Consider the following 25,148-nt stretch of genomic DNA (forward strand, 5'->3'; position numbering starts at 1 on the left):
TCAACAAATTTGAGCTAGTAAAAGGCCTAAGTGAGACAATATATATATATATATATATATATATATATATATATATGTATGTATATGCATGTATGTATGTATGTGTGTGATGCAAGTTCAGCTTCAAAAAAGATGGTGGGTTTAGAAAGCTAGCAATCATGAAAAAGAAAATTTTCTCAAATTTCATCTGCTGCACCAAGATATGATGTAATTTTGGCTTCAGCAAAGGTGAATATGGTAACCTAGAAGTCATATGTTGCCCCAAAAAATGACAACAGTATGGTGCTCCAGCTACTTGCAGGAGAATGGAAAATCAGTGCCAGAAAATGTATCTGGTTTTTTTTGAAAAAATCCTTTATGCCTACCTTCCACTAAAAGGGTACCTACATACAAACAATTTAATGTCGTATTCTCAAATTTGAACAACTCATAGAACCTAGCGGCTATTTTTTGCAGCAATTATTCATTCATAAAAAAGAAAATGTGATTTAGTTGTGTTGAGACCTTCAAAGATCATTGCAAGATAATCAAACCAAGTCACGTCAACTTCAGTTGATGACTATTATTAAAAAAAATAAAAGGTGAGACCTTATATAGATGGATTAATTCGCTTAAAATTTCGAAGGGCAAAATGAAACCTGAGCTAAACCCTTGCCAAACTCAACTATCCCAGTCTTTTCCGGATCACCTTCTCAAGTACCCAAGGCATAATTTGCAGCAACCTATGCATAGATGCCTTCATCAGAGCCTGTAACAATACTCGCATGAACAGTTAGGTTCGCCTCCTAATAAAATGATAACTTTCTATCTACAAAGCCATAGAGATATCAGTCATTGATACAAATTGAGCAACAAAAAGGTAGATAGCAGACTAAGGCCGAAGAGCAACTAAAATTCATGTGAATGAAGGACGCTGAGCTTATGAAGGTGAATGAGGCAGCATATTCAATATATGGAAGGTCGGTCTTATTGAGTTTTGCTACATTGATTGGAGGGCTACATCAAGGGTTAGGATCATGCAGTTTCAGCTGAACTTTGAAACCAATACCTAAACTTTGGTTTTTCCAGAGCTTACCAGAAATAGTGGTTGGTCTTAGAGTCTCACCTGATATTCTCTAGCCCAAATTTGACTTAAAAGGTCAAATCTACTGTATATCAGCGATCTTTGCCTCTTTGGTCATATCTTCATTTCTTCAATGTTCTCAGATGCATTTTCTTAAAATCTAATTCTAAACTGAATATGCAAGTTTCAATATTTTGAAGTGTTGTGACATTGGATTCACAAAGAAATCCTAAATCTCATAAAAAAATATTTCTTATGCATTAGAGAATAATTAAACTGTGCATCAATATATAACAAACAGATGATGTGAAATGCAATTTAACTTAAAAAATTATGATTTTTTGGCTATTTCAGCAAGAGATCACTTAAACTGTATGCCTATTGATCACAAACAATTCAATAAATTTTAAAGCGCTTACTTACTTGACTCCTTTTTCTTAAATTTTTCTAATGTTTCCCGATAGTATAGTATTTTTTTATTTTTTAATTGTTTTTGGCTGAAACTGCTGAAACTAAAGTTAAGCTGCCAAAACTGAAAATCACAGTTCGCTTCTGTCCAAATTGAAACTGAGTTCCAACTTTGGTATCATGGTCTTTTGAATAGTTTATCCTGCTTCATCCAAACAAGTTAAGGAACATGGGTTGCTTACACCTCCAAGTACCTAAGAATGCAAGAGATAAGCTCAGGTACATGATAGCACAAAAAAGAAACCATCAGCAATGGTTGAATTTTGAAACATCTCCAGCAAATGAGATAATGGGAATGATTTGGTCTCTTTCTGATGTCATAAAACTACTTGACGATGAATTTATACTCATCTCACTCTTAACGGCTACAACTTATGAGCACCACAAAACTCCAAAGCGCATAACTGGCTCTAGTAACTCCAGTAAACCTCCATCTGGCAACCCATATACGACACTGACACAAGCATCTAAATCACTTATATCAATATACCCAAAAAGTAGGAAATTCTGATACCAAAATTCAAGACCGGCAACATGAATTCAAAATCCCATTTTTTAAGAACTTCCAGCTGATCTAAAACAAAGTTGAAAAGGAACTGAGATATTAATCACCTGCCTGAGATCACAGTGGCGCAATCATTCTGGAACTGAAAACCGGACCACCACAGAACCTTCCTGCAAGACATCAGTATCCTCTCCACAATTCCAACGTCAAGCAAACGCAAAGCCTGCCGTCGCCATGAGCCTAATTTCAGCCCCTCAACCGATCCCTCGTCGCACTCCCCTTTCCAAACTACAGCAGCTCCACCAGCGACCTCCCCGGGCCCTCAGGATCCACCGACTAAGCCGAAAGCCCGCGGTCTCATCTCCATCGACGACACCACACCAACATCGAGCTCCACATCGCCCCTCGCTCGATGGTACACCCGAAGACATGGATCTTAGTCCCGGTACTCCCGCCATCTAATATAATACCGAATTTCGGAGAGCCAGGGAGAACGGCCGCCGCGAGGAAGAGCCGGAGGCCAGCGAGGTAGTTCTTGAGGACCGGGGAAGAGATCCAGGAGGCGAACGAGAGGCGGACGGGGGTGGGGGAAGAGGCAGAGGGCATGGGGTTCTTCTAGGATTTAGCGTCCTCGCCATGCGCCGCCTTCGCCGGCCGGAAGAAGAGATGGAGAGACTGAAGGAGAATCTTGGGCTTTTCCGGTTTACGATGGGACGGGATAATTGCTTCGGAGTTCCGGCAGCACTAAACGTGGGCGTTGGAGATGGCCCGCGAAGGACTGAAAAATCGGTGGATCTGAAAATTATATGTTTCGAGTAAGGACCTATGAATAAGTTTATTTTCCAAGATTTGGATGGTGAGCCGGCGATCGCCATATCTGAAAAATGAAAAATTTATGAATTGGAAATTTAGCAAGGGATCCTCCAGATATGGTTTAGTTATGCTATCTGTTAGAACTTGTAATGTACATGATGAGTACAAATCCTAGGTGGTCAATTTGGATGAAGTTGCAAAGGATTAGAGGTATGGATAGATGAGATTAAATAAGAGAGAGTAGATTTAGGTGAGATTTCTGAGTTATTTTTTTTAAAAAAAATTTCTTGCATTCGACGTTGAAGATTTTTTTGATAGTGCGTATAACATCTTTCTTTCTCTCTATTTATAATCGATCTAGATAAATTTAGTTTTAATTGCAAGAAATCTTTGTGATTAGATTAACGCTAACAAAAGTAAATTGTTTTCTTCACCTTTTAGTGAATCATTATATGTTAAGGGATGAAATTCAAAAGTTGTTATAAGTTAGGGTAGGGTGTTGAAAATAATCTCATCAAAAGAAAAGAAGTATAAAAAATTCAAAATGGAGAAAAACATTATAAATCTTAAATGACTTTCTCTTTGAATGTAATTTATTCTTATTATCATTAATTGTATGATTGTTTTGTTCATCCAAACTAGATATTGACTATCTCACGGCCTATTTCACTATTATCACTATTTTAAGGTCTTAGAGTCGAATTTCAAGAATTTATCCAACTTACGGTAACTCTTTACATTTAAAAACCGAACTCCATGCCTAATGATTAACTTGATTATTAAAAACAAATCTCATCAAAACTATTATTTTGGATAATTTTAGAGGGTTCAACAATTTTGAGTTAGAAATGCTTAATTTAAATTTAATAAATTCTATACTGCCTACTTAATTAAATCAAAAGTAATTTCAATTTTGACATTAGGGATATTTTAGTTGATCTAAAAAAATTCAATATGCTCAAATGACCTGCAATTATTTTTTCCTCTTTTAATATAAAGGAGGGGAATCCATTGAGTATAAATTATTCAAGTTCAAATTCTTAAGAATGTGCCACCCAAGATTTATACCTAAAACCTCCCCTTCTTAAAAAGAAGGGGACGTAGCCAATGTAGCAAATTCTAATTTATTTTCTACATTTTCATAAAACTATGAGCAAGGAACATACATTTTTCGAATTAATACTATCATGATTTCTATGGGGCTAAAGATAATTCAAGGGCTTCTTAAGGAATTTACAATAAACTAATTATAATGCATGGAATCTCTTCATCGGCTCTAGCATCTGCTCCATTTGTCACCATCCCCACTAATTTCCCCCCTATCCTTGCCCACCACCTCATCTACCTACTTCTACCTTTCTTTGCCGAGGTTGGCCTAAGTTGCGAAAACACTACATCCCTCGTCTATCTCTATTCGGAACATGGCCGCCCTCCTCCATGACCTTCTTGCTGGTCGCATCTCATCTTCAACCATACCTCCCCCTTATACCATCTAGGATGTCATCTTTGCTCATGAGCCCCACCTCAACTTTACCAACAATGCTGTGCTTCTTTTTCTGCTGCCTCTCCCACACTTTCAATAAATTGATGCCAATTTGTCACCATATATGTTTTGGCCACCATATCGAGAAAGTACATTGTTGAATACACAACAGGATAAGTTGGTTCCAAAAAGGTTAAATCTGGACCTGACTGCAAAAAAATACAGCCTGATCTCTTTTTGTGAAATCCATTATGAAGTGTTTTTTTTTTTTGTTGCAAAATCCATTTATTAGAAATATTTTCTAGCCCCAATTGACTTTTTAATTGTTTTTACAAAACCTCAAAAAGAAAATCAGGAGATTTTCTGAATAATCAGAGATTCATTGCTATTAGATCCCAAAACAACCATAACAAGACACAGAAAGATTACCAAATCAGTGTGCCCCAGATTCATTGCTATTAGAATGCTCGTCTTACTCCAGTCTTCTTTCATTTTTTTCTGCACCATGGTCATTTGCATTACCTGATGAATCACCTACTGGTTGTGAGTGCTTTCAATCATCTTAACAAATCAATCTGACAATTGTGATCAGTAATATTTCCTTCCAGAGTTGCATACATATGCAGCTTAATTAGTCATAGTAAAATAGATTTTAAAGGACACAGGCATCAACAAACAGTGGTTCTTTTAGAATTAAGCACTATACATGAATGTGTGCATGCATTAAACCTTCCAAAAAGAATCTTATCTAGATAATCAGCATTTGATACATGATATAAAGCTCAGACTAATACTGCTTTCCTCTGTTTCATAGGTTAGCTTGCTCTGTTTACATTTGAAGCCCATCAACTGCTTCAGGTGTGAACAGGTAATGTATATTCAGGCCATGGGCCTTACCTTTAAGTTCCAATGTAGTAATGTGCTGATCGTAGGGCTGGTATTGGTGTATGAAGAATAAACGGAGCAAGACCACTAGCAAAATTATGATCTCCAACTTGCTCATTTTCTGGTACCTGGATGCTACTTCCAGACAATCTCGCCCATGAATCTTAGGGCAGGAACACCCCTGATCTCTACATCAACCAGCGGTGCTTGGATTTGCTTCAGGCTCATGAGTTCCGGATCATTTTGGATCATTTCAAGCGCACGCATTTGATCCTGAAATGAAAGAGCAAAATGACAGTTGTGTCTTTGAAATAATTCAAACCGAAGAAGACATTTTAAAATGTTTTCAAGAAATAACTGCAGAAACTTTAGTATGTTTAGAAAAGAAGAGCGATAACTAGCAAGTCAGAAAGATGAGATTGAAAACTTGGTTATCTGTTGTGTCACCACCATGCAATCAGAGTTCTCGTACTTGTTTATCACATAAAAGTGAAGAAATAGCAACAAATCCAGAACAATTTTGAGCTACGTAATGAAGGAAAATAAGCACTTCATACTTATGAAAATTAGTGGCTTTACCTTCCTTTTCATTGCACAAAACTTGCAGTCTGAAGCAGATGGTGGTAGAATCTGGTTGATGACAAGCCTCTTGACAGGCACATTTTCTTTCCTCAAGGAAGAACAGAGTCTCGATGACTCACTAATTGCCATGACCTCAGAAAATTTAAACACTGAACTCAGTTAAAAAGCTTGACACATTTACATGTATGCATTAGATATTAGGCACATCCGTTATAATGTACCAGAGATCAATTACTATTATCAGCAATGTGAATTAAAGCATCCAGAAGAATTTATGTGCAACCAAACAAGAATCAGCAGGCATAAGCTTGGCTGCCAACTCTAATTTAATAAGAAGAATGCAGTCTTGTTTGCTAGACTCTTTTAGTTGCATAGGTATTATGAAGCTCTTAGTTTTATTCTTGCCAGGGCAGCTTTAGCAGTAGCTGTCAGTGAAAGAATGAAATTGTGAAGCACGATATAGAGGCAAGGCCAGTATGTAAGTTTTTTTTCACAAATTATACAATCTTTTCCTGCTTGAATAACAAAAATCCATCATTTCTCCAGGAATATAAGAGTATGAATGAGTTGGTTCATAACTTTATACAATATCACTGAATCCAACAGGAAGACCTCCTGTTTTCCGAACATCATAAGCCTGTCCATTCCCCTCCTGAGGATCTTGCTATCCATTTCAAACTAGGAAAACCATTACACCTGCCAAATAATCTAGACACCCAGATGCTTCAGTAAATGAATTTGTTAAAAAACAAAAAAAGAGTCCCCAGCTAACATGGTCAAAATGGAGCTTCACTGCATAACAATTGAATTAAAGCCTTCTCCTCTTCAATAAGCTTTTGTCAACAGATGATCTCTAAACTTCCTTCCACTATATCTTCTTAAATGCAATTTGAAGTTATAATCAATCCCTCACGACACTACAATTTTTCTGGGTCAACAACAAGGCATCTCCAGTTAAAATTTCTTTCATGTTGGCATTCAAGCCCCATTAGATTCTAATATCCTTTTTTTTTTTGCACTTGATAGATACATTTGACCTATCTATTTTTTCCTTGAAATTCTATTTAAAGAAAAGAATCTGACACTTAATGTTCTTCATACCTGAATAAGTTACTTTTCTGCCCTATTTGGACATTTTCTAAGCATGACACTACCAGCAACCATTTCATTTATAATTTCAAAAAAATACTTTTCCAAACTTTTTCTCTTCCTTTCCCACATTACTAGCACTATCCCTTGTTGAAATAGTTCCTTGCATATGGGAACCCCTTTTGATATGTCAGAACATGCATATCTGTATTTCATGAGCATTGATAACATAAAGGTACTAAGCTTCGTGACCGCTGTCAATATTTTTCAAAAAAAAAAAAGAATATGGAATTTTCTGCGATAATTATGTTTGACTAAGATATACAGGTGCAATCCAGATAAATCTACAACTTGAATCCTGTAAGCAGATTGAATCAAACAGTGTAAGCCAGAGAGACAAGTTCAATCCTGTAAGCAGATCAAATCAAACAAAGCACTGCTATATGAGTTTCACCGAAAGTCTGCTTGAATAAACTAGACTTCTTTCCCCCAGTTTCTAGCATACGTGGCGATGCAACAGATGCACACATGCAACAGCATGCATGTATGCACAAAAAGAGACAGACTTACAGCAAGATAGAGGGGCGAGGTGAGAGGATCGAAAGATGGAGGAGAACAAAAATTGATAGGACCTAGTGCTTACTGTCGGAATTGTGACAATGATGAATTCAGTTGACTCAGTGTCCCGGAAAAGCTCCCTCACTTTGATCATTCTCTCCCTCAGTTGCTCTAGTTTGTCAGTCTACACAAGTGGGAAATGTAAAACAGTTAGCAGAATTATAAGGCTCAATTTATGTCCCAACAAACTTGACCTTACAGCATCCTGTTGTGGTCCTTCTTGTCCAAAAACAGATTTAATGGCTGATGCTGCTGAAGCTAACTTCTGTCTTAGCTGAAATGGACGAAGGGCAGTATAAAAAAAAAGAGTCATTAAGATAGTCTACAACTCATAGAAAAATGTATAATAGTAAGCAATGCATGCTTATCAAATTCAAAAGAACTCTGACAGTATAATAAAACAATTTAATACAATAAAGCCGCTAGGTGAAATATAGAAATTGTTTCAAAATTTACTGCAGCCAGTTACATTTATCCCCTGATACCACATACCAAAACCAAATTCCACTTGTAATAAGTTACATGATCTATGTCCATGAATATAAAGTTAGCATGATATATGGACTTTTATGAACTAGTTATACAAAGCTATGTCAAATAAATGTCTTACAAGTATGATGACAGGGGGAAAAAAAGCAATATCATTCATGAAATGTCAGAGGTCACCTTGTATGGATCAAAAGCTTGCCTAAAAAGGGTTGATTTGTCATAATCAAGTTAGGTTATGCAAAAAACTTTGATATGCCTTTCTTTTTTTCTAACATCAACTTCCATGAGAAGATAATAACCAATCTACTATTCTAACTTCTATAAAGATCTAACAAATAAACAAGTTTATCCTGCAACAAAATTAATAAGCATTTTTGTAGGTCTTCCGGTTATGTTTCCTGTTCAAAGTTTCAGCCAGCTTAAGTTAAAGATTCAAAACCAAGCAAAAAATATATAGGGTGTTGCCCAGATAGACAACCCACGAGGGGGGGGGGGGGTGAATTGGGTTTTAAAATAATTTTGCAATTAAAACGTTTGTGGATGACTAATTAATATTTTTGCAAGATGATTAATTAGTTGCTATGTGCTGTGAGTGAAATGTGAGTAAGAGAGAGAGACACAAGCAATCACAAACACAATGTTTTTATAGTGGTTCGGAGCTAACCCTTGCTCCTACGTCCACTCCCCAAGTCTCACTTGGGAATTCACTATAACCCCTCGGATTACAGCCGGTTGTTTTACAAGCTCACAACCCAACTTGTTGTTTTACGAGGTCACAACGAACTCGGTCGGTTTTCCCAGGCTCACCGACTAGAACCACCCGATTGTTTTTCCGGGATCACAATCGAACCCTTACACGTTGGTTTTACCCTCGGCTCACCAACCAACCTCTACACCCTTGATTCAATCCCCCGATTGAATCAAGTGACAAGAAAACAGTTTATAAAGAATACAGGAATAGCTTCTTGAAAAGCAAATATAAACAATATAACTAAAGAAGAGTTAGAAGCCCTCAAACAGATTTTTAGATTTGAGGAAGGAGGTTTCTCGAACTCTGCAATCTCCTCGTGAGTGGGAAGAAGATTTGTTATCAGATGAGGAGCCTTGAATGCGAAGAAGACGTTGGGAGTATGGACTTCAATGCACTTCTTCCTTCTTTCTCTTATATTTACTCTAGAAAGACTTTGGTAGGTGAAAATCACTTTAGCTTTGAATGGAGTCTCTCCTTCTTTTTCTGCTACAGTCCTCTGTGGCTATTTAAGCCATTCCCCACGGAAACTAGCCGTTAGACATACTTTTCTAGTCGTTCTGCACATTCTGCACATCCTGACAATGTGTCCGTTGGGATCGGAGTCGACTCGCGCGATCTGGAGTCGACTCGTGCTTTTCTGGAGTCGGCTCGGCAACTGTTCCAGATTTGAATTAAAGTGGTCTTCTCGACTGGGAGTCGACTCGACTTAACCCGGAGTCGACTCCCCAAAGTCTGGAGCTGACTTGGCATTTTTGGAGTCGGCTCATGCCAAGGAATCCATGGATGTATTCTTCAACTTGGCTCACTCGAGTCGACTCGTGAAATCTGGGAGTCGACTCGGTGCTCAGAGCCCGAACTCCCGATCTTCTGTCTTTTGGCTCGTCCAGTCTTGGAGTCGACTCGAACTGTTCCGGAGTCGACTCGGCTCTCAGTATCCGGAAAACAGTTCTCTGTCTTTTTGGAGTAGCGCTGCCTTGGAGTCGACTCGAACTTTCTTGGAGTCGACTCGCGTCTCAGAGACACAAATACTGTCTTCTGTCTTTTTGAGGTCGCGCTGTCTCGGAGTCGACTCGGCCCTCAGTGTCCGAAAGTTGCTCTCTGACTTTTGCCTTATATTACACTGAGAGTCGACTCTCACTTTCTTTGGAGTCGACCTGCCAACCATCGGAGTCGACTCGCGTTCCTCAGGAGTCGACTCGACTAGCATCGGAGTCGACTCGCGCACTTCAGAAGTCGACTCGCTGACAGGTTCTGAGTTGGGTCTTTCTGTTTGTCTGTCTGTTCTTAGTCGGAGTCGACTCGTAATGTTCCGGAGTCGACTCGAGCCTGTGCCAATGCTTCTGATACGCTTGGAGTCGACTCGTAATATCCCGGAGTCGACTCGAGTCTCAGACTTTGGTTCATATAGCCTTCTTAACTTATCCAAATTGTCTTGAACCAAATCTAAAGACTCTTAACCATAAATTTACAAGATTTTCACTGAAACACTAGATTGAATTCATTAGTAAACATAAGATATACTCAAATGCTTTGAGCTCATCAAAATCAAATAGGGTTACAATCAATCACTCCACAATCTCCCCCTTTTTGATGATGACAAAACATTGAGTATATGTAAAGTGAATTGCTCAACCAAAAAGAAAATTTACAGTAAAATTTCAAAATGAATTCAAGTGTCTAGTTATTTGATTTATCCAAAACTGAAAGGTGTGAAACAGTAAATTTTGAAGTTAAAGCTCCCCCTTTCATTTGGAATTATATAAGCCTTCATATCATGCAATCAGTTGTTTGGCTTATATATATTTAATGATTTTGCTTTCTTAAAAATTCAGATTCTCCCCCTCAACATATGCATTCAACTTTGTTTTGATTCTCTGAATTTTCTTTTAGTGCATTGAAACTTTTGAATTGAAATTTTTGGTTTTTAGAGGGAAAATCTGTCAATTTGTTCTTGAGTAGGATTCACTAATCTCCGAATATCCCTTGAATAGATTCTGGAGCATTAGGAGCCCCAACAGAGAGATAATGAGCCTCGAGGTATCAAATCCACTAAGAACAAATTATTGTTTGTTTTAAGAGTTTTTTTTTTATTTTCATTTTGATTCCTTTTACATATCTATTAAATATTTCTCCCCCTTTTTGTCATCATATCAAAAAGGAGGCAAGCAGAACACACAAGCAAGTAGAGATCAATGTGCACAATATTGAAGAAAAGCTGTCTACTCATTGTATTGATGTATATGTAAGTACATTTGTGAATACAATAAGTAAAGCAGTAAATACATGTCAAGATAAACAAAATAAACTAGGGCTTCCTCGAGGAGGATGCGGTTCCCTTGGGCAGTCTGGACTGTTGTTCCATGAGTAGGGTGACCGCATTGGTGACGTGCTCTAACTGTCGGATAATGGCCGAGGTGGCCCTGCTGTGTGTCGTGGAGAGCTCAGTCACTGTCTCCTGGAGTGTGTCCAGCTTGGCGATGAGCACATTCGCCAAGCGCTCGGCCCCCTGACTAGTGGTGCCCATATCCTGTCGGATGCTATCTCGCAACTTTCGTGTGTTGCTTGTGATATCGCTCAGGTTTGAGAATTGGGCTTGTACCAGGCTTCTGACATTGAAGATCTCCTCCCTCACATGAGCCGTCATCTCGGTCACGGCTGAGAATGAGGGAACTAATGCAGAAGATGGGGCACTGGCTGGACCTCGGAGCTCCCTCAGTAGGTCGTCCCGAAGATCCCTGACGATCTCCTGTCGCAACTCCCGGAGCTGCTCAGGTGATATCCGGACCTCTAATGGCTGAGTAGGTGGAGCAGTGGAGGGTCCGGCAGAGGTGGATGGTGCTGAGGTGGAGGGAAAGGTGGGAATGTCTGAATCAGGGTCAGGACTGGGGGAGTGTCTGGTAGTATGTGTGGAGGTAGATGGTTTCCTAACCCAGGTTTCCTCTACCTTATGAAAACCCATCCGGTGCATGGTCCCCTCGCCCATGCGATCTGTCCATCGCAGACCGCGAGAGGGTTCCCCCTCAGGAATGGGGATCCCAGACTCCCTAAAGATCAATGTGTACAGCATACCATAGGGAAGGGTGAGCCTAGGCCTATCTAGTGGCTCACATAGGTATCTGTAAATGAGTTTCGGAAAGTTGATTGGGGTGTCCTGGAGGATGTAGAACATAAGGGCTAGGTCCCTCTCAGAAACAAAATCGAAGCGGCCAGTCTTCGAGAAGAGGGTCCTCGAGATGATACTCAAGAGGAGCCGCATCTCAACTGACAGTGAGCTGGCGGACACCTCATCTAATGGGGACTGGGGTGGACACCCTAAAATGGCCGTAAGGGCCTCAGTCCTGTCCTCTGAATGTGTAGGAGATACCCCAACTTGGGAAAGATGGAGGATCTGAGCAATGATATCCTCCGAAATGAACAATGGGACACCGGCTACCGTTCCCTCTATCCCACCATAGCCCCTATGCACGGTACCATAGAACTCCCTAACTAGCCCTGGGTATGTGGGGAGATCTAAGGAACAGAAGAACTCTAAACCCTGGGCCCTTAACCTCTCTCCTATGGTGAAGCCCTCCCGGGAGAGATAGTCAAAGTTGACGTATCTCCCGGTGAAGACCGCCTTCCCGGCGCACGGACGCGAGGGAGCGGGCCTCGGCGGGGAACGAGCCGGAGGTTGTGGCCTCACGGGATCGTTCCGAGCCTTGGACCGTCGCTCGGTGCCGGTCGCGGGTTGGGGCCTCTTCCGGCTTGGGACAACGGCTTTACGAGGCATGGTCGACCTAGAATGGGGTAAAACGCTAATGGACGGAGGAAGGTCGACGGAAAAAGTCCTAAGGACGGTCGGAGACGATCTAGGAGACGGCTCTAGGGTTTTTGAACAGTGGCGGCGGTGAATAGAAGTGTTGATTAAACGCTTGGATTAGGGTTAAAAACCCGGATCCCGACCTCGAGTCGACTCCACTGAGTTGCGAGTCGACTCGACCTCGAGTCGACTTCAAAATATGCGCGAGTCGACTCCCGTTATGCTTCCATTGGCCTTGAGTCGACTCCCGTCAATGTGCGAGTCGACTCCCCTTATGCTTCATCTTCCTCGAGTCGACTCCCGTCTGTGTGCGAGTCGACTCCTCCTTATGAGCCGACTCTGAAACTTACTCGAGTCGACTCGAACTCTGGCACGCACCTAAAAATCATGCTATTTTCGTACCAAACCAGAGACACTAAGTTATGATCTAATTTGATGATCATAGTTGAGAAACTCTATTTTTAACACAATCTAAACATCAAAATCAATGAACTAGAGGAGAACACCACTAGGATGGATCAATCACTCCTAATCCCCTCCTAAGCACACTAAATCTCTCTTCACTTAAGGGTTTCGTAAAAATATCAGCTAATTGATCATCAGTGCAAACAAATTGAAGTGTCACATCACCATTCAGTACATGATCTCTTATGAAGTGATGTCTTATCTCAATATGTTTAGTTCTTGAATGCTGAATTGAATTTTTAGTTAGATTAATGGCACTTGTATTATCACAATTAATGGAAATTTTATCTTGTTTAATGCCATAATCTTCAAGTTGTTGTTTAATCCACATGATTTGAGCACAACAACTCCCGGCTGCAACATATTCAGCTTCAGCAGTAGATAATGCAACCGAGTTTTGTTTCTTGCTAAACCAAGAGATTAAATTTTCTCCTAAGAGTTGACATGACCCGCTGGTGCTTTTTCTATCAAGTTTACAACCAGCAAAGTCTGAATCTGTGTATCCTATTAAGTTCAGACTAGAATCTTTAGAATACCATAAACCTATATTCTTTGTTCCTATTAGGTATTTAAAGATTCTCTTGACTGCAATTAGATGAGATTCCTTAGGATTAGACTGATATCTAGCACACATGCATACACTAAACATGATATCAGGTCTACTTGCAGTGAGATACAATAAAGATCCTATCATACCTCTATATAACTTTTGATCTACAGATTTACCTGATTCATCTTGGTCTAATTTGCATGATGAGCTCATGGGTGTGCTGATTGGCTTGTTTCCTTCCATATCAAACTTCTTAAGCATCTCCTTGATGTATTTAGCTTGATTGATGATGATCCCCTCTTTTGATTGTTTGATTTGAAGCCCGAGGAAATAGTTCAGCTCTCCCATCATGCTCATCTCAAACTCACTCTGCATTAAGTCAGCAAATTCTTCGCAGAGGCGATTGTTAGTAGCACCGAAAATAATATCATCAACATAAATCTGCACTACTAACATATCTTTGTTTTTCTTCTTAAGAAACAGTGTTGTATCTACATTTCCCCTAGAGAACTCATGATCTAGTAGGAATTTGCTATTCATACCATGCTCTAGGTGCTTGTTTCAAACCATAAAGTGCTTTGTTCAATCTATATACATGATTAGGGTATTGATGATTTTCAAAACCATGAGGTTGTTCTACATATACTTCCTCATTAATATACCCATTTAAAAATGCACTTTTTACATCCATTTGAAATAATTTGAAGTCCTTAGAGCATGCAAATGCTAGTAAAAGTCTAATTGCCTCAAGTCTAGCTACAGGAGCAAAGGTTTCATCAAAATCTATACCTTCTTCTTGATTATACCCCTTTGCTACTAGTCTAGCCTTATTCCTTATTACAATTCCATTTTCATCAAGTTTATTTTTATAAATCCATTTGGTACCTATAATTGAATATTCAGAAGGTCGTTCAACTAGATTCCATACCTTGTTTCTAGTAAATTGGTTTAATTCTTCTTGCATTGCATTTATCCAATTTACATCTTTTTCAGCTTCTTCTATGTGTTTGGGCTCAAAATGTGAGACAAAAGCTAGATGATTATTTAAGTTCCTAAGAGATGCTCTAGTTCTAACAGGTTGAGATGGATCATCTAAAATCAATTCTTTAGGATGCCCGTGAGCATACCTCCAAGCCTTAGTTAGCCCATGATCCATCATATCCTCTTGGCTTGATGATGCATTTCCAATTAATTTTTGTTCATCATCTTGTAACGTCATCTCATCAATCTTTTCTTCAAAAATTTCAGCATCATCATCAAAATTAACTCTCTTGCTAGAAGAGATATCACTAGAATCATCAAAAACAACATGTATGGATTCTTCTATAACTAGGATTCTTTTATTAAAGACTCTGTAGGCTTTACTAGTTGTAGAATACCCCAAGAATATACCCTCATCAGATTTAGAGTCAAATTTTCCTAGATTATCTTTCCGATTATTATGAACAAAACACCTACATCCAAAGATATGAAAATAGTTCACTTTTGGTTTTCTGTTTTTCCAAAGTTCATAAGGTGTTTTCTTTATAATGGGTCTTAATAAAACTCTATTTAATATATGACATGAGGTATTGATGGCTTCTCCCCAAAAGTACTTAGGGAGATTACTTTCACATAACATGGTTCTAGCCATTTCCTCTAGAGTTCTATTTTTCCTTTCCACAACTCCATTTTGTTGTGGTGTCCTAGGTGCCGAAAAATTATGAGTTATCCCCTTTTTACTACAAAACTCATCAAATAAATAATTTTCAAATTCGGTTCCATGGTCACTTCTAATAGCTATGACTGAAGTATCTCTAGCATTTGTTACTTCTTTGTAAAATTTCTTGAAGACTGAAAATGCTTGATCCTTATGACCTAAGAACATGACCCAAGTGTATCTAGAATAATCATCTACAATAACTAGACCATATTTATTTCCACCTAGACTTGTGGTTCTAGTTGGTCCGAATAGGTCCATGTGTAGTAGTTCTAGAGGTTTAGAGGTAGAGACACAATTTATAGATTTAAAGGAGTTCCTTGATTGTTTGCCAAATTGACATGCTTCACATATTTTATTCTTTTCAAACTTTAGTTTTGGCAAACCTATTACGGAATCTCTCTTAACTAGTTTTGATATTATGTCCATGCTTGCATGACCTAACTTACGGTGTCATAACCAACTAGCATCATTATCCTTAGTATCATTAACAACTAAACATGGGTTATGTTTGGCAAGATCCTCAAGGTCTACAATATACACATTCCCACGTCTTATTCCTTTAAAAACTAAACTATTGTCATTTGAGTTGGTTATGATGCATAGTGATGGTTTGAACAAAACATCAAAACCTCTATCACACAATTGACTAATGCTAAGTAAATTATGCTTAAGACCATCAACATATCGAACATTATCAATAAAGGTTGAAGGGGTAATTTGTACTTTACCTATACCAATGATGTGACCTGGGTTATTGTCTTCAAAAGTCACAGCACCTCCCTTCTTAGCTTCAAGGGTGAAGAATTGATCCTTGTCACCCGTCATGTGTCTTGAGCAGCCACTATCCAAGTACCAACAATTTTTGTCGACCTTGGCTGCAAGACACTCCTACACAAGCAAATCATATAATCTTAGGTACCCAAGTTTTCTTGGGTCCTTCATAGTTAGTAATGTTGGTTCCTTTTGGAACCCAAACCCTTTTAATTTTTCTATTAGTTTTTCCTTTTCTATAATCACATACATTTGCTTTGTGTCCTAATGTTCCACAGCAAAAACATGTTATTTTCTTAATTTTACTCTCCCCTGCTTTAACAAAGAAATTACTAAGAAGTTTTTGCTTATTTTTAGGTTTATACCCTAAACCAGCTCTATTGAATACAGCTCGTTGACTATTAAGTATCATATTCAATTTTTTAGAACTATATGTAAATTTTTCAACCAAGGGTTTGTATTTTTCAAGTTCATTAGTTAGTTTTTGTTTTTCCGTTTTTAGAGTGTTTAATTCTTTTGTGAGATTCTCGTTCAAGATTTGTTTATTGTTTTTAAGTTCTGAAATTTCCTTAGTTAGTTTATCCTTGTTAAGTTTAGAAATTTCCTTGGCTAGTTTTTCATTATCCTTAGTTAAGGTATTAGATTTTTGAATCAACATTTGATTCCTTGTTTTAAGTTCTACATTTTCTTTAGTGATAGAGTCCTTATCCTTAACTAACTTATCGTATTTGTGGAGGTGAGATTGATTGGTTAGTTTTAGCTCTTTATTCTTAAGATTTATAGCCTTATATTCAACCATTAATTCATTAAATGCATCATACAATTCATCAAAGGTAAAATCTAGATGCGTTTCGGATGATACCTCATTTTCATTTGCCATGAAGCAGAAATTGGCCTTTTCTTCTTGTTCCTCATCCGATGATGATGATGATGAGTCGGAGTCCGATAAGATGGAGACAAGGGCTTTTTTTTTCTTGTACTTTCTCCCCTTCTTCAGCAAGGGACACTCAGCTCTGATGTGCCCCGGCTTCTTGCACTCATAGCATCCAATCCCCTCATTTTCCCTTTCCTTACCCTTATCCTTGTGATAGGAACTTGAGGGGCCTCTCCTTTGATGAAAGGACTTCTTTCGGTTGATGAATTTTCTGAACTTGCGCACGAGAAGAGCCTCATCATCATCATCTCCCTCATGATCTTCTTCTTCACTGCTGCTACTGCAAGACAAGTCTTTGTTAGAAGATGTAGATTTGAGAGCTATTACCTTTTTCTTATGGGTGGACTCTTCTTCGCTGTGTTGTTTCATTGTGAGCTCGTGCGTCATTAGGGATCCAAGAAGCTCCTCAAGTGGAAGCTTGTTCAAGTCCTTGGCTTCTTGGATTGCCGTCACCTTGACTTCCCATGACCTTGGTAGACAGCGAAGAATCTTCCTGACAAGCTCACTGTTAGTATAATTTTTGCCAAGGCTTTTTAGGCCATTGACAATATCAGTAAATCTAGTGAACATGCAGGTGATTGTTTCATTAGAATCCATCTTAAATAATTCATACTTATGAACTAATATATTTATTTTGGATTCTTTGACTTGATTCGTGCCCTCATGGGTCACTTCAAGTCTATCCCAAATCTCTTTTGCAGAATTGCAGGTGGAGACTCTATTGAATTCATTTCTATCTAATGCACAGTAGAGCACATTCATTGCTTTGGCATTGAGTTGTGCCTTCCTAAAGTCATTGTCATCCCAATCCTTTTCAAGTTTGGGTATAGTGACACCCTCTACATAGATGGATGGGATGTAGGGTCCATTTAGTATAATGGTCCACATCTCATAGTCTTGGGCTTGGATAAATATTCTCATCCTAGCCTTCCAATATGAGTAGTCGGATCCATTAAAGAATGGGGGTCTTTGGGTGGACTGGCCCTCAATGTGGGAAGATCCAAATGGGGTTGTCATTTTGATCTTTTACTCTTAGGGTAAAAGAGTTCCGGCTCTGATACCACTTGTTGCCCAGATAGACAACCCAAGAGGGGGGGTGAATTGGGTTTTAAAATAATTTTGCAATTAAAACGTTTGTGGATGACTAATTAATACTTTTGCAAGATGATTAATTAGTTGCTATGTGCTGTGAGTGAAATGTGAGTAAGAGAGAGAGACACAAGCAATCACAAACACAATGTTTTTATAGTGGTTCGGAGCTAACCCTTGCTCCTACGTCCACTCCCCAAGTCTCACTTGGGAATTCACTATAACTCCTCGGATTACAGCCGGTTGTTTTACAAGCTCACAACCCAACTTGTTGTTTTACGAGGTCACAACGAACTCGGTCGGTTTTCCCAGGCTCACCGACTAGAACCACCCGATTGTTTTTCCGGGATCACAATCGAACCCTTACACGTTGGTTTTACCCTCGGCTCACCAACCAACCTCTACACCCTTGATTCAATCCCCCGATTGAATCAAGTGACAAGAAAACAGTTTATAAAGAATACAGGAATAGCTTCTTGAAAAGCAAATATAAACAATATAACTAAAGAAGAGTTAGAAGCTCTCAAACAGATTTTTAGATTTGAGGAAGGAGGCTTCTCGAACTCTGCAATCTCCTCGTGAGTGGGAAGAAGATTTGTTATCAGATGAGGAGCCTTGAATGCGAAGAAGACGTTGGGAGTATGGACTTCAATGCACTTCTTCCTTCTTTCTCTTGTATTTACTCTAGAAAGGCTTTGGTAGGTGAAAATCACTTTAGCTTTGAATGGAGTCTCTCCTTCTTTTTTTGCTACAGTCCTCTGTGGCTATTTAAGCCATTCCCCACGGAAACTAGCCGTTAGACACACTTTTCTAGTCGTTCTGCACATTCTGCACATCCTGACAATGTGTCCGTTGGGATCGGAGTCGACTCGCGCGATCTGGAGTCGACTCGGCTGTAGCAGGAGTCGACTCATGCTTTTCTGGAGTTGGCTCGGCAACTGTTCCAGATTTGAATTAAAGTGGTCTTCTCGACTGGGAGTCGAGTCGACTTAACCCGGAGTCGACTCCCCAAAGTCTGGAGCTGACTTGGCATTTTTGGAGTCGGCTCATGCCAAGGAATCCATGGATGTATTCTTCAACTTGGCTCACTCGAGTCGACTCGTGAAATCTGGGAGTCGACTCGGTGCTCAGAGCCCGAACTCCCGATCTTCTGTCTTTTGGCTCGTCCAGTCTTGGAGTCGACTCGAACTGTTCCGGAGTCGACTCGGCTCTCAGTATCCGGAAAACAGTTCTCTGTCTTTTTGGAGTAGCGCTGCCTTGGAGTCGACTCGCGTCTTAGAGACACAAATACTGTCTTCTGTCTTTTTGAGGTCGCGCTGTCTCGGAGTCGACTCGGCCTTTGCGGGAGTCGACTCGGCCCTCAGTGTCCGAAAGTTGCTCTCTGACTTTTGCCTTGTATTACACTGAGAGTCGACTCTCACTTTCTTTGGAGTCGACCTGCCAACCATCGGAGTCGACTCGCGTTCCTCAGGAGTCGACTCGGCTAGCATCGGAGTCGACTCGCGCACTTCAGGAGTCGACTCGCTGACAGGTTCTGAGTTGGGTCTTTCTGTTTGTCTGTTTGTTCTTAGTCGGAGTCGACTCGTAATGTTCCGGAGTCGACTCGAGCCTGTGCCAATGCTTCTGATACGCTTGGAGTCGACTCGTAATATCCCGGAGTCGACTCGAGTCTCAGACTTTGGTTCATATAGCCTTCTTAACTTATCCAAATTGTCTTGAACCAAATCTAGAGACTCTTAACCATAAATTTACAAGATTTTCACTGAAACACTAGATTGAATTCATTAGTAAACATAAGATATACTCAAATGCTTTGAGCTCATCAAAATCAAATAGGGTTACAATCAATCACTCCACATAGGAAATTCATAAATATTTGTGACTACTTACACGTAAAAGTAAATAATAACAATAGGCAATACAGCACTGCAAGCAACCACATAATAGAAAAAAGAGACAAGGTACTTTTAACATGGTGGGTTAACGTTGCTAAATATGGTCACCTTTATGTCAAATATGGATGTATTTACTTAAAAAATATATATATTTCAGGGATAGTCTTTCTGGCTCATAAGGGGAGAAACATTTATATTATATCAATTTTGTTTGTTGATGTAGTTTTAATTCAGAAAGAAGCCAAACATGTATCATATATAAACATGCTTGCAAATAGCAAAAATGACTAGGGTGGATGTGAAAAAAAAAAAACAAACGAGGAAAAAAATTCATGGCAGGTATCAGTTACAGATTTGATTACAAAAGTCACACCTTCATGATCTTGCCAATGGAAGCATCCAAGAAGTCTGGCAAGGACAAAAGTCGAAGAGTATGACCCTAACAGTAGATGAACATGGAATCATATAAATGAGTAAAGAGCAAAACAGGCATAGGAATTTTTAAATAGATAGCAAAAAGGTAATCCATTACAGAGTGCTTACTGTTGGAGCAGTATCAAATATTACACGGTTAAACATCCTATACTCTTGTGCTTCAACAAATTGCATGACCTGGTAAAAGTACAGGGATCGAAATTGAGATAAAATAAGACAGCGAAAAAAGGTGTTAAAAAGAAGTAGCTAGCATCCACTGTTACAAAAATTCAGATTTATACCTTTGAAATTGCAATAGCTTCATCTAGTCCAGGAGGAGGTGTATCCAGCAACTCTCCAAGTTTTAGTTCTCCTAGCTAATCATAAAAAGGCAACCAGTGAGTAAAGGATGAAAAATTAATCTACAAGGTTCACCACACCAACAGTAGGCTGCTAAAACAAGATAAATTTTATAAACGTAGAGAAAAATACAAACAAAATGCATAACTTTGGCAGAGTAGAAATTGCTGCACCTACTTCTAGTAATTTGAATGTCATTAAAGTGAAAGTGTTTCTGCATGCAGTATCTCAAGGATATGCTCTTTGAAACTAATTTGCAGTGCAAAAGAACAAAGTCGTGTATATAATTTGAAGAAGATCATAACATAGAGCTCCATCATCTCGTTTAGCACTTTTGAAAGCTAACAAGTAAGCCTGTTTAGCAATCTTTGGGGAATCAACAAGGGGAGATTAGGGTCTGAGTTAGATGGTTTATTGTAAAGAATACAGATTTTACATGTTCTAGAACAAAAGATGCTTTTGCATGTAATCGTGACCAATTAATTTTAATTGTCTTCCTTAATGAAGAAAGATGCTTGTCTTTGTGCTGGTTTGTGATGGGGAGGGAATATAGCACTGTTTTTTCACCCTCCTTCTAAGGTCTATGTCACACGAGTACTAGTACTCTTGGATGGTTTGTGATCACAAAGTTAGTAGAAGACAATAGAAACAGAGGCAAGCGTAGCATCAATCAAAGTGACAAGAAACTAACAAGCAATCTGTAAAATTTTGCAGGAAATTTATTTCATATCAGTTTTTGCAACTCTTAGTGCATGCTCAAAGTGAAATTATAGTACCATATTTCAGAGATTAAAGCTAAAATGATGGAATTTGAACCTCAGCAATGAAATGAGCTCGTGTGCACAATGTAAAGGAGAATACAGCGGGAATGAATACCCAAAAGTTCAAAATTCTACTATAGTCTAATTTTACTTGGACATTTATAGACATGATCTGGATGTACCTGTTTCCATTATCAATTATGTGCTTTAGAAAATCATGCAAGAACCAAATAAGTGGTTCAGAACCAAAATTGGCACATTACCTTGCCCTAATACCATAAGAAAGAAAGAGGGAACTAGTTACAGATGGCCTTGTGATGAAACAACTGATATTGCCACAAAATATGGATTAGCCACCAAAAGTACTGGACTACAACTTCTCTAGTCTCTAGAGTTTGACAAATAACTTAACAAATTCCTAAGTTGTCTTGGGCAAACTCGCAGTCTCAGAATTGCTAACAATTGAACAGAGAAGAATTAAGTTAAGAAAACGCAATGATAATGTAAGGTCGTTTCTGCAAAGATAACAACTCTCTCAACAACAATGGAAAAGAAAACTGATTGAAAAAAATAAACTGATTCAATCATTTAGTATATTCTGATAATTCTTGATCAAATTGCTTGATGGTTGCTTATGAAAGTACTAATGAGCATAAAAGGAAAAGAAGAAAAACCCACTTCTTTCATGATACCTCTGGAGCTAAACCATTTACAAAAAACCAATCAAACTTTTAGACCCTGACTCGTACAATGAAAGGTCTGACATGTCAAACAAATAGCAGGCATAGATGTCAGCATTTAGCTTCTCAAAGACAATTTTGTGTTGTACAAAATTTATTGAAAAAAAACATTCCTCTTACATGAATTGACGTGAAAATGGAGAAACAAACATATTCAAATACTAGGGATTGTGATCAATCAGCACATTTAGTTGTGTGCTGAAAAGATTTAGAAGCATGTTCATTTAGAAGCATATCCATGATTGTGTGAACGAAATCAAAACAAGTGATTAATGCACACTTCGCTGGTAATAATGACAATTTACAACTTTTTAGGCTGTACCTGTTCAGCAAGCAGTCCAAGACCCATACTGTCCATTAAATCTTTAACCCCAGTCCCTCCACTCCTTTGACTTGCACTGCGAAATTCTTCCCTAGCCTTCTCAGGATTTATCTGTAAAAGAAACTTTACTGTTCAACATTTATTGGAGCATGTCAATAAGGAGAAGCAAATTATTTCAAAAAAGAAGAGTTTGCAAAGATGTGTAGAAAGTGAGAAGCCTTATAGAAGTAACTCCAACTATATGCACTCTTACCTCTAGCGCAAACAGAGGAGAATCTGGTCCATCAACTGGCACCAGTGTTCCTCCACTCAAATCCTAGAGACAATATGAGTAGAAAACACAGACTAATTGAGATTCCACTCTGAATTTTACCGCAAAATAAGGTAGTATATAGCAAACTTGCTTTCCTGAGCTTGTGAGATTTGGTAACCAATAAAAGGAAATCTTACAATTTTTTTCAACACAGGAATAACTCCACTGCATATATATTCATGTACCTGCGCAAAAGAATCACTTAAAGAGTGTGCAGGGTCTGTAGACACTACAAGGGTAGGATGGCCATTATTCGCAAACTTAACAGCCAGGGATGCAGCACTGCTCGTTTTCCCAACACCACCTTTACCACCAAGCATGTAATACTTCCGCTGAGTCCCTGCAGCCATCTCATCAAACCCTGCTGTAGCTTCTGCAGGGGTAGCAATTGATTGCACTGCAACAAAAAAAGAAAAAAAAAGTTTCAGAATAAACCTTCAGCTTTGAGTGCTCTCGGAGATTGCACGCAGGAATTACAGTAACAGGGGTCTCCAAAATCTAATTTTAGCAAGGATTTACGTAAGATCGACAGAATCTTTTATGAATCCATCAATCAGAATGAATCATCTAACAAACCTATTTCCCAGAAACTATGACGGCAATCTCAAACCTACGTCGCTAGTAAATCAAAGAAATAGTATTGACATATTAAAAAGATGAACTAACGAGGAAATATCAAATTTTGGAGACTCTAATGGCACAAAATCAGCACTTTCCGCTACAACGTTAAGTACATGGAGTGTGAAAAGCAAATTAGGGGAAGCAAAGCTAACAAGCTATGTTATCAGGATGATTTCAATAATTAGAGTCTCCAAAATTTGATATTTAAGGTTTATAGGATTTGGTATATTATTATGACTCTAGTAATTCACAACAGATCATCGTAACCTTTTTCTACCACAAATTAGAGTGATTATTTCAAGTAATAGAAAACTAATAAAATCGAGTAAAAAGAAGGGGGAAAAGGAAACAAAAACTCCCACCATAAACTCACAATTGGCCGATATAATAATGACAACCATCTAGGGGAGGAACAGCAACTAGAGAGCGAGAACTAGCAGCAAGTTCGCACCTTTCTCGAACCCTAAGCCCTATGACTGACTTCTGATATCAGACTGATCTCAGAGAGAGAACCGCTCGACCTTATTCCAATCCCAACCGCTTCCTCGATTAAACCGACAACCTTTCAGAAAGAGAGGGAGGCAGGGACGAAGACAAACCTCGGAGGGTCCGGCGGACGACGAGGGTGGGCGGCGAGCGGGTGGAGGCGAGCGGCGGCGGGCATGGCGAGAGGTGGCGGGAGGCGGCTAGGGAGAGGCGGCAGGCGAGGAAGGGGGAGGGAGTGAGCAACATTGGGGAAAGATGGGAAGGAGGCTTCCACGTTAGCCTGGGGGTCCCGCTTTAACCGGACTGGTTTTAGAAGAGGCTACGAAAGAGCTTAAAATAATTGAAAGTCTGCTTGCGGACCTCCCAATAATTTTCAACTTATTTATTTTGGTAAAACGAATAATTTTCATTTGAAACTTTGTTCGGCGGAAGATCATTTTGCACCTCGTCGTTAATCAAAATCCTTAAATCCTCAACCCTTGCTCCTTGCACCAACCTTAAATCCTTAGTTCTTAAATCCTTAAACTATGTTAAATGACTTAATTTCTCAATTTTTTAATTTCAAGAATAACCACATAATCATTTCTTCAGTAAATTTATGCATTCCCATAATGTCGTTAACTAAATTTTTGCTGGATTTCTATAAAGGAGATTCTAACGTTAATAGGCCAATCAAAATCTTTTATTAGTAAAAATATTAAAAAATCCTACTTTCTTAATTTTGAGTTATGCAAGTAACCATAATGCTTGCTCTACTAAAGATTTAGAATATTCATATTATAGTCTTAGATTTTTCTGTCCACAAATATAAGACATTCTAGACTTCTGCGGAATAAGAGATTCTGATTGTGCTTAACTTCAGGAACAAAGAAAATAGCAAACAAAATACGTATAGATAAATCCAGTCATGCTACATCTAAATACTAATTCAACAAGAAAAAAAGATTCAAAAATTAGGGAATTAGAAAATTAAGCCTAACCTACCTAGGACTGTGGGTGGTGGTGGGGCAACTCCTCACCATGGAGCTGCGGGTACCGGATTTCTTGCCTAGGGAGGACCTTGTAAAGATCTTGGTGATCTGGCTCCGACTACCTAGCTTCTGCCGAAGTGCTAGACTTGAGAATAAGGAAAAAAAAAAATTTTGGATAAAATATATAGGAACAAACCTACTCATGATAA

General features: G+C 38.9%; 1 protein-coding gene across 2 annotated transcripts; it reads right to left on the reverse strand.

Annotated features, from left to right (window-relative positions):
• Positions 1–5,000: 5,000 nt before the first annotated feature.
• On the reverse strand, positions 5,001–24,268 carry LOC103703082 (ATPase GET3B-like). 2 transcript variants are annotated; one of them, XR_003384933.4, is made up of 11 exons: positions 24,082–24,268; positions 23,047–23,258; positions 22,802–22,864; positions 22,549–22,659; positions 20,668–20,742; positions 20,495–20,563; positions 20,325–20,390; positions 7,706–7,780; positions 7,532–7,630; positions 5,797–5,948; positions 5,001–5,490 (listed from the first exon to the last, which is right to left on the reverse strand). XR_003384933.4 is itself a non-coding variant. In XM_008785783.6 (11 exons), the coding sequence occupies exons 1-11, from the start codon at positions 24,212–24,214 to the stop codon at positions 5,353–5,355; spliced, it is 1,176 nt and encodes a 391-aa protein (XP_008784005.3). In that variant the 5' UTR covers positions 24,215–24,268; the 3' UTR covers positions 5,001–5,352. The 2 variants fall into 2 exon arrangements, 1 of the variants encoding a protein (XP_008784005.3); XM_008785783.6 differs by having other exon boundaries at positions 5,797–5,931.
• Between the last annotated feature and the right edge of the window lie 880 nt (positions 24,269–25,148).

Source organism: Phoenix dactylifera, chromosome 7, assembly GCF_051530095.1.
Source record: "Phoenix dactylifera cultivar Ajwa chromosome 7, Ajwa_hap1_PhDact_Kaust_v1.1, whole genome shotgun sequence".
In the NCBI taxonomy this organism is placed as follows: domain Eukaryota; kingdom Viridiplantae; phylum Streptophyta; class Magnoliopsida; order Arecales; family Arecaceae; genus Phoenix; species Phoenix dactylifera.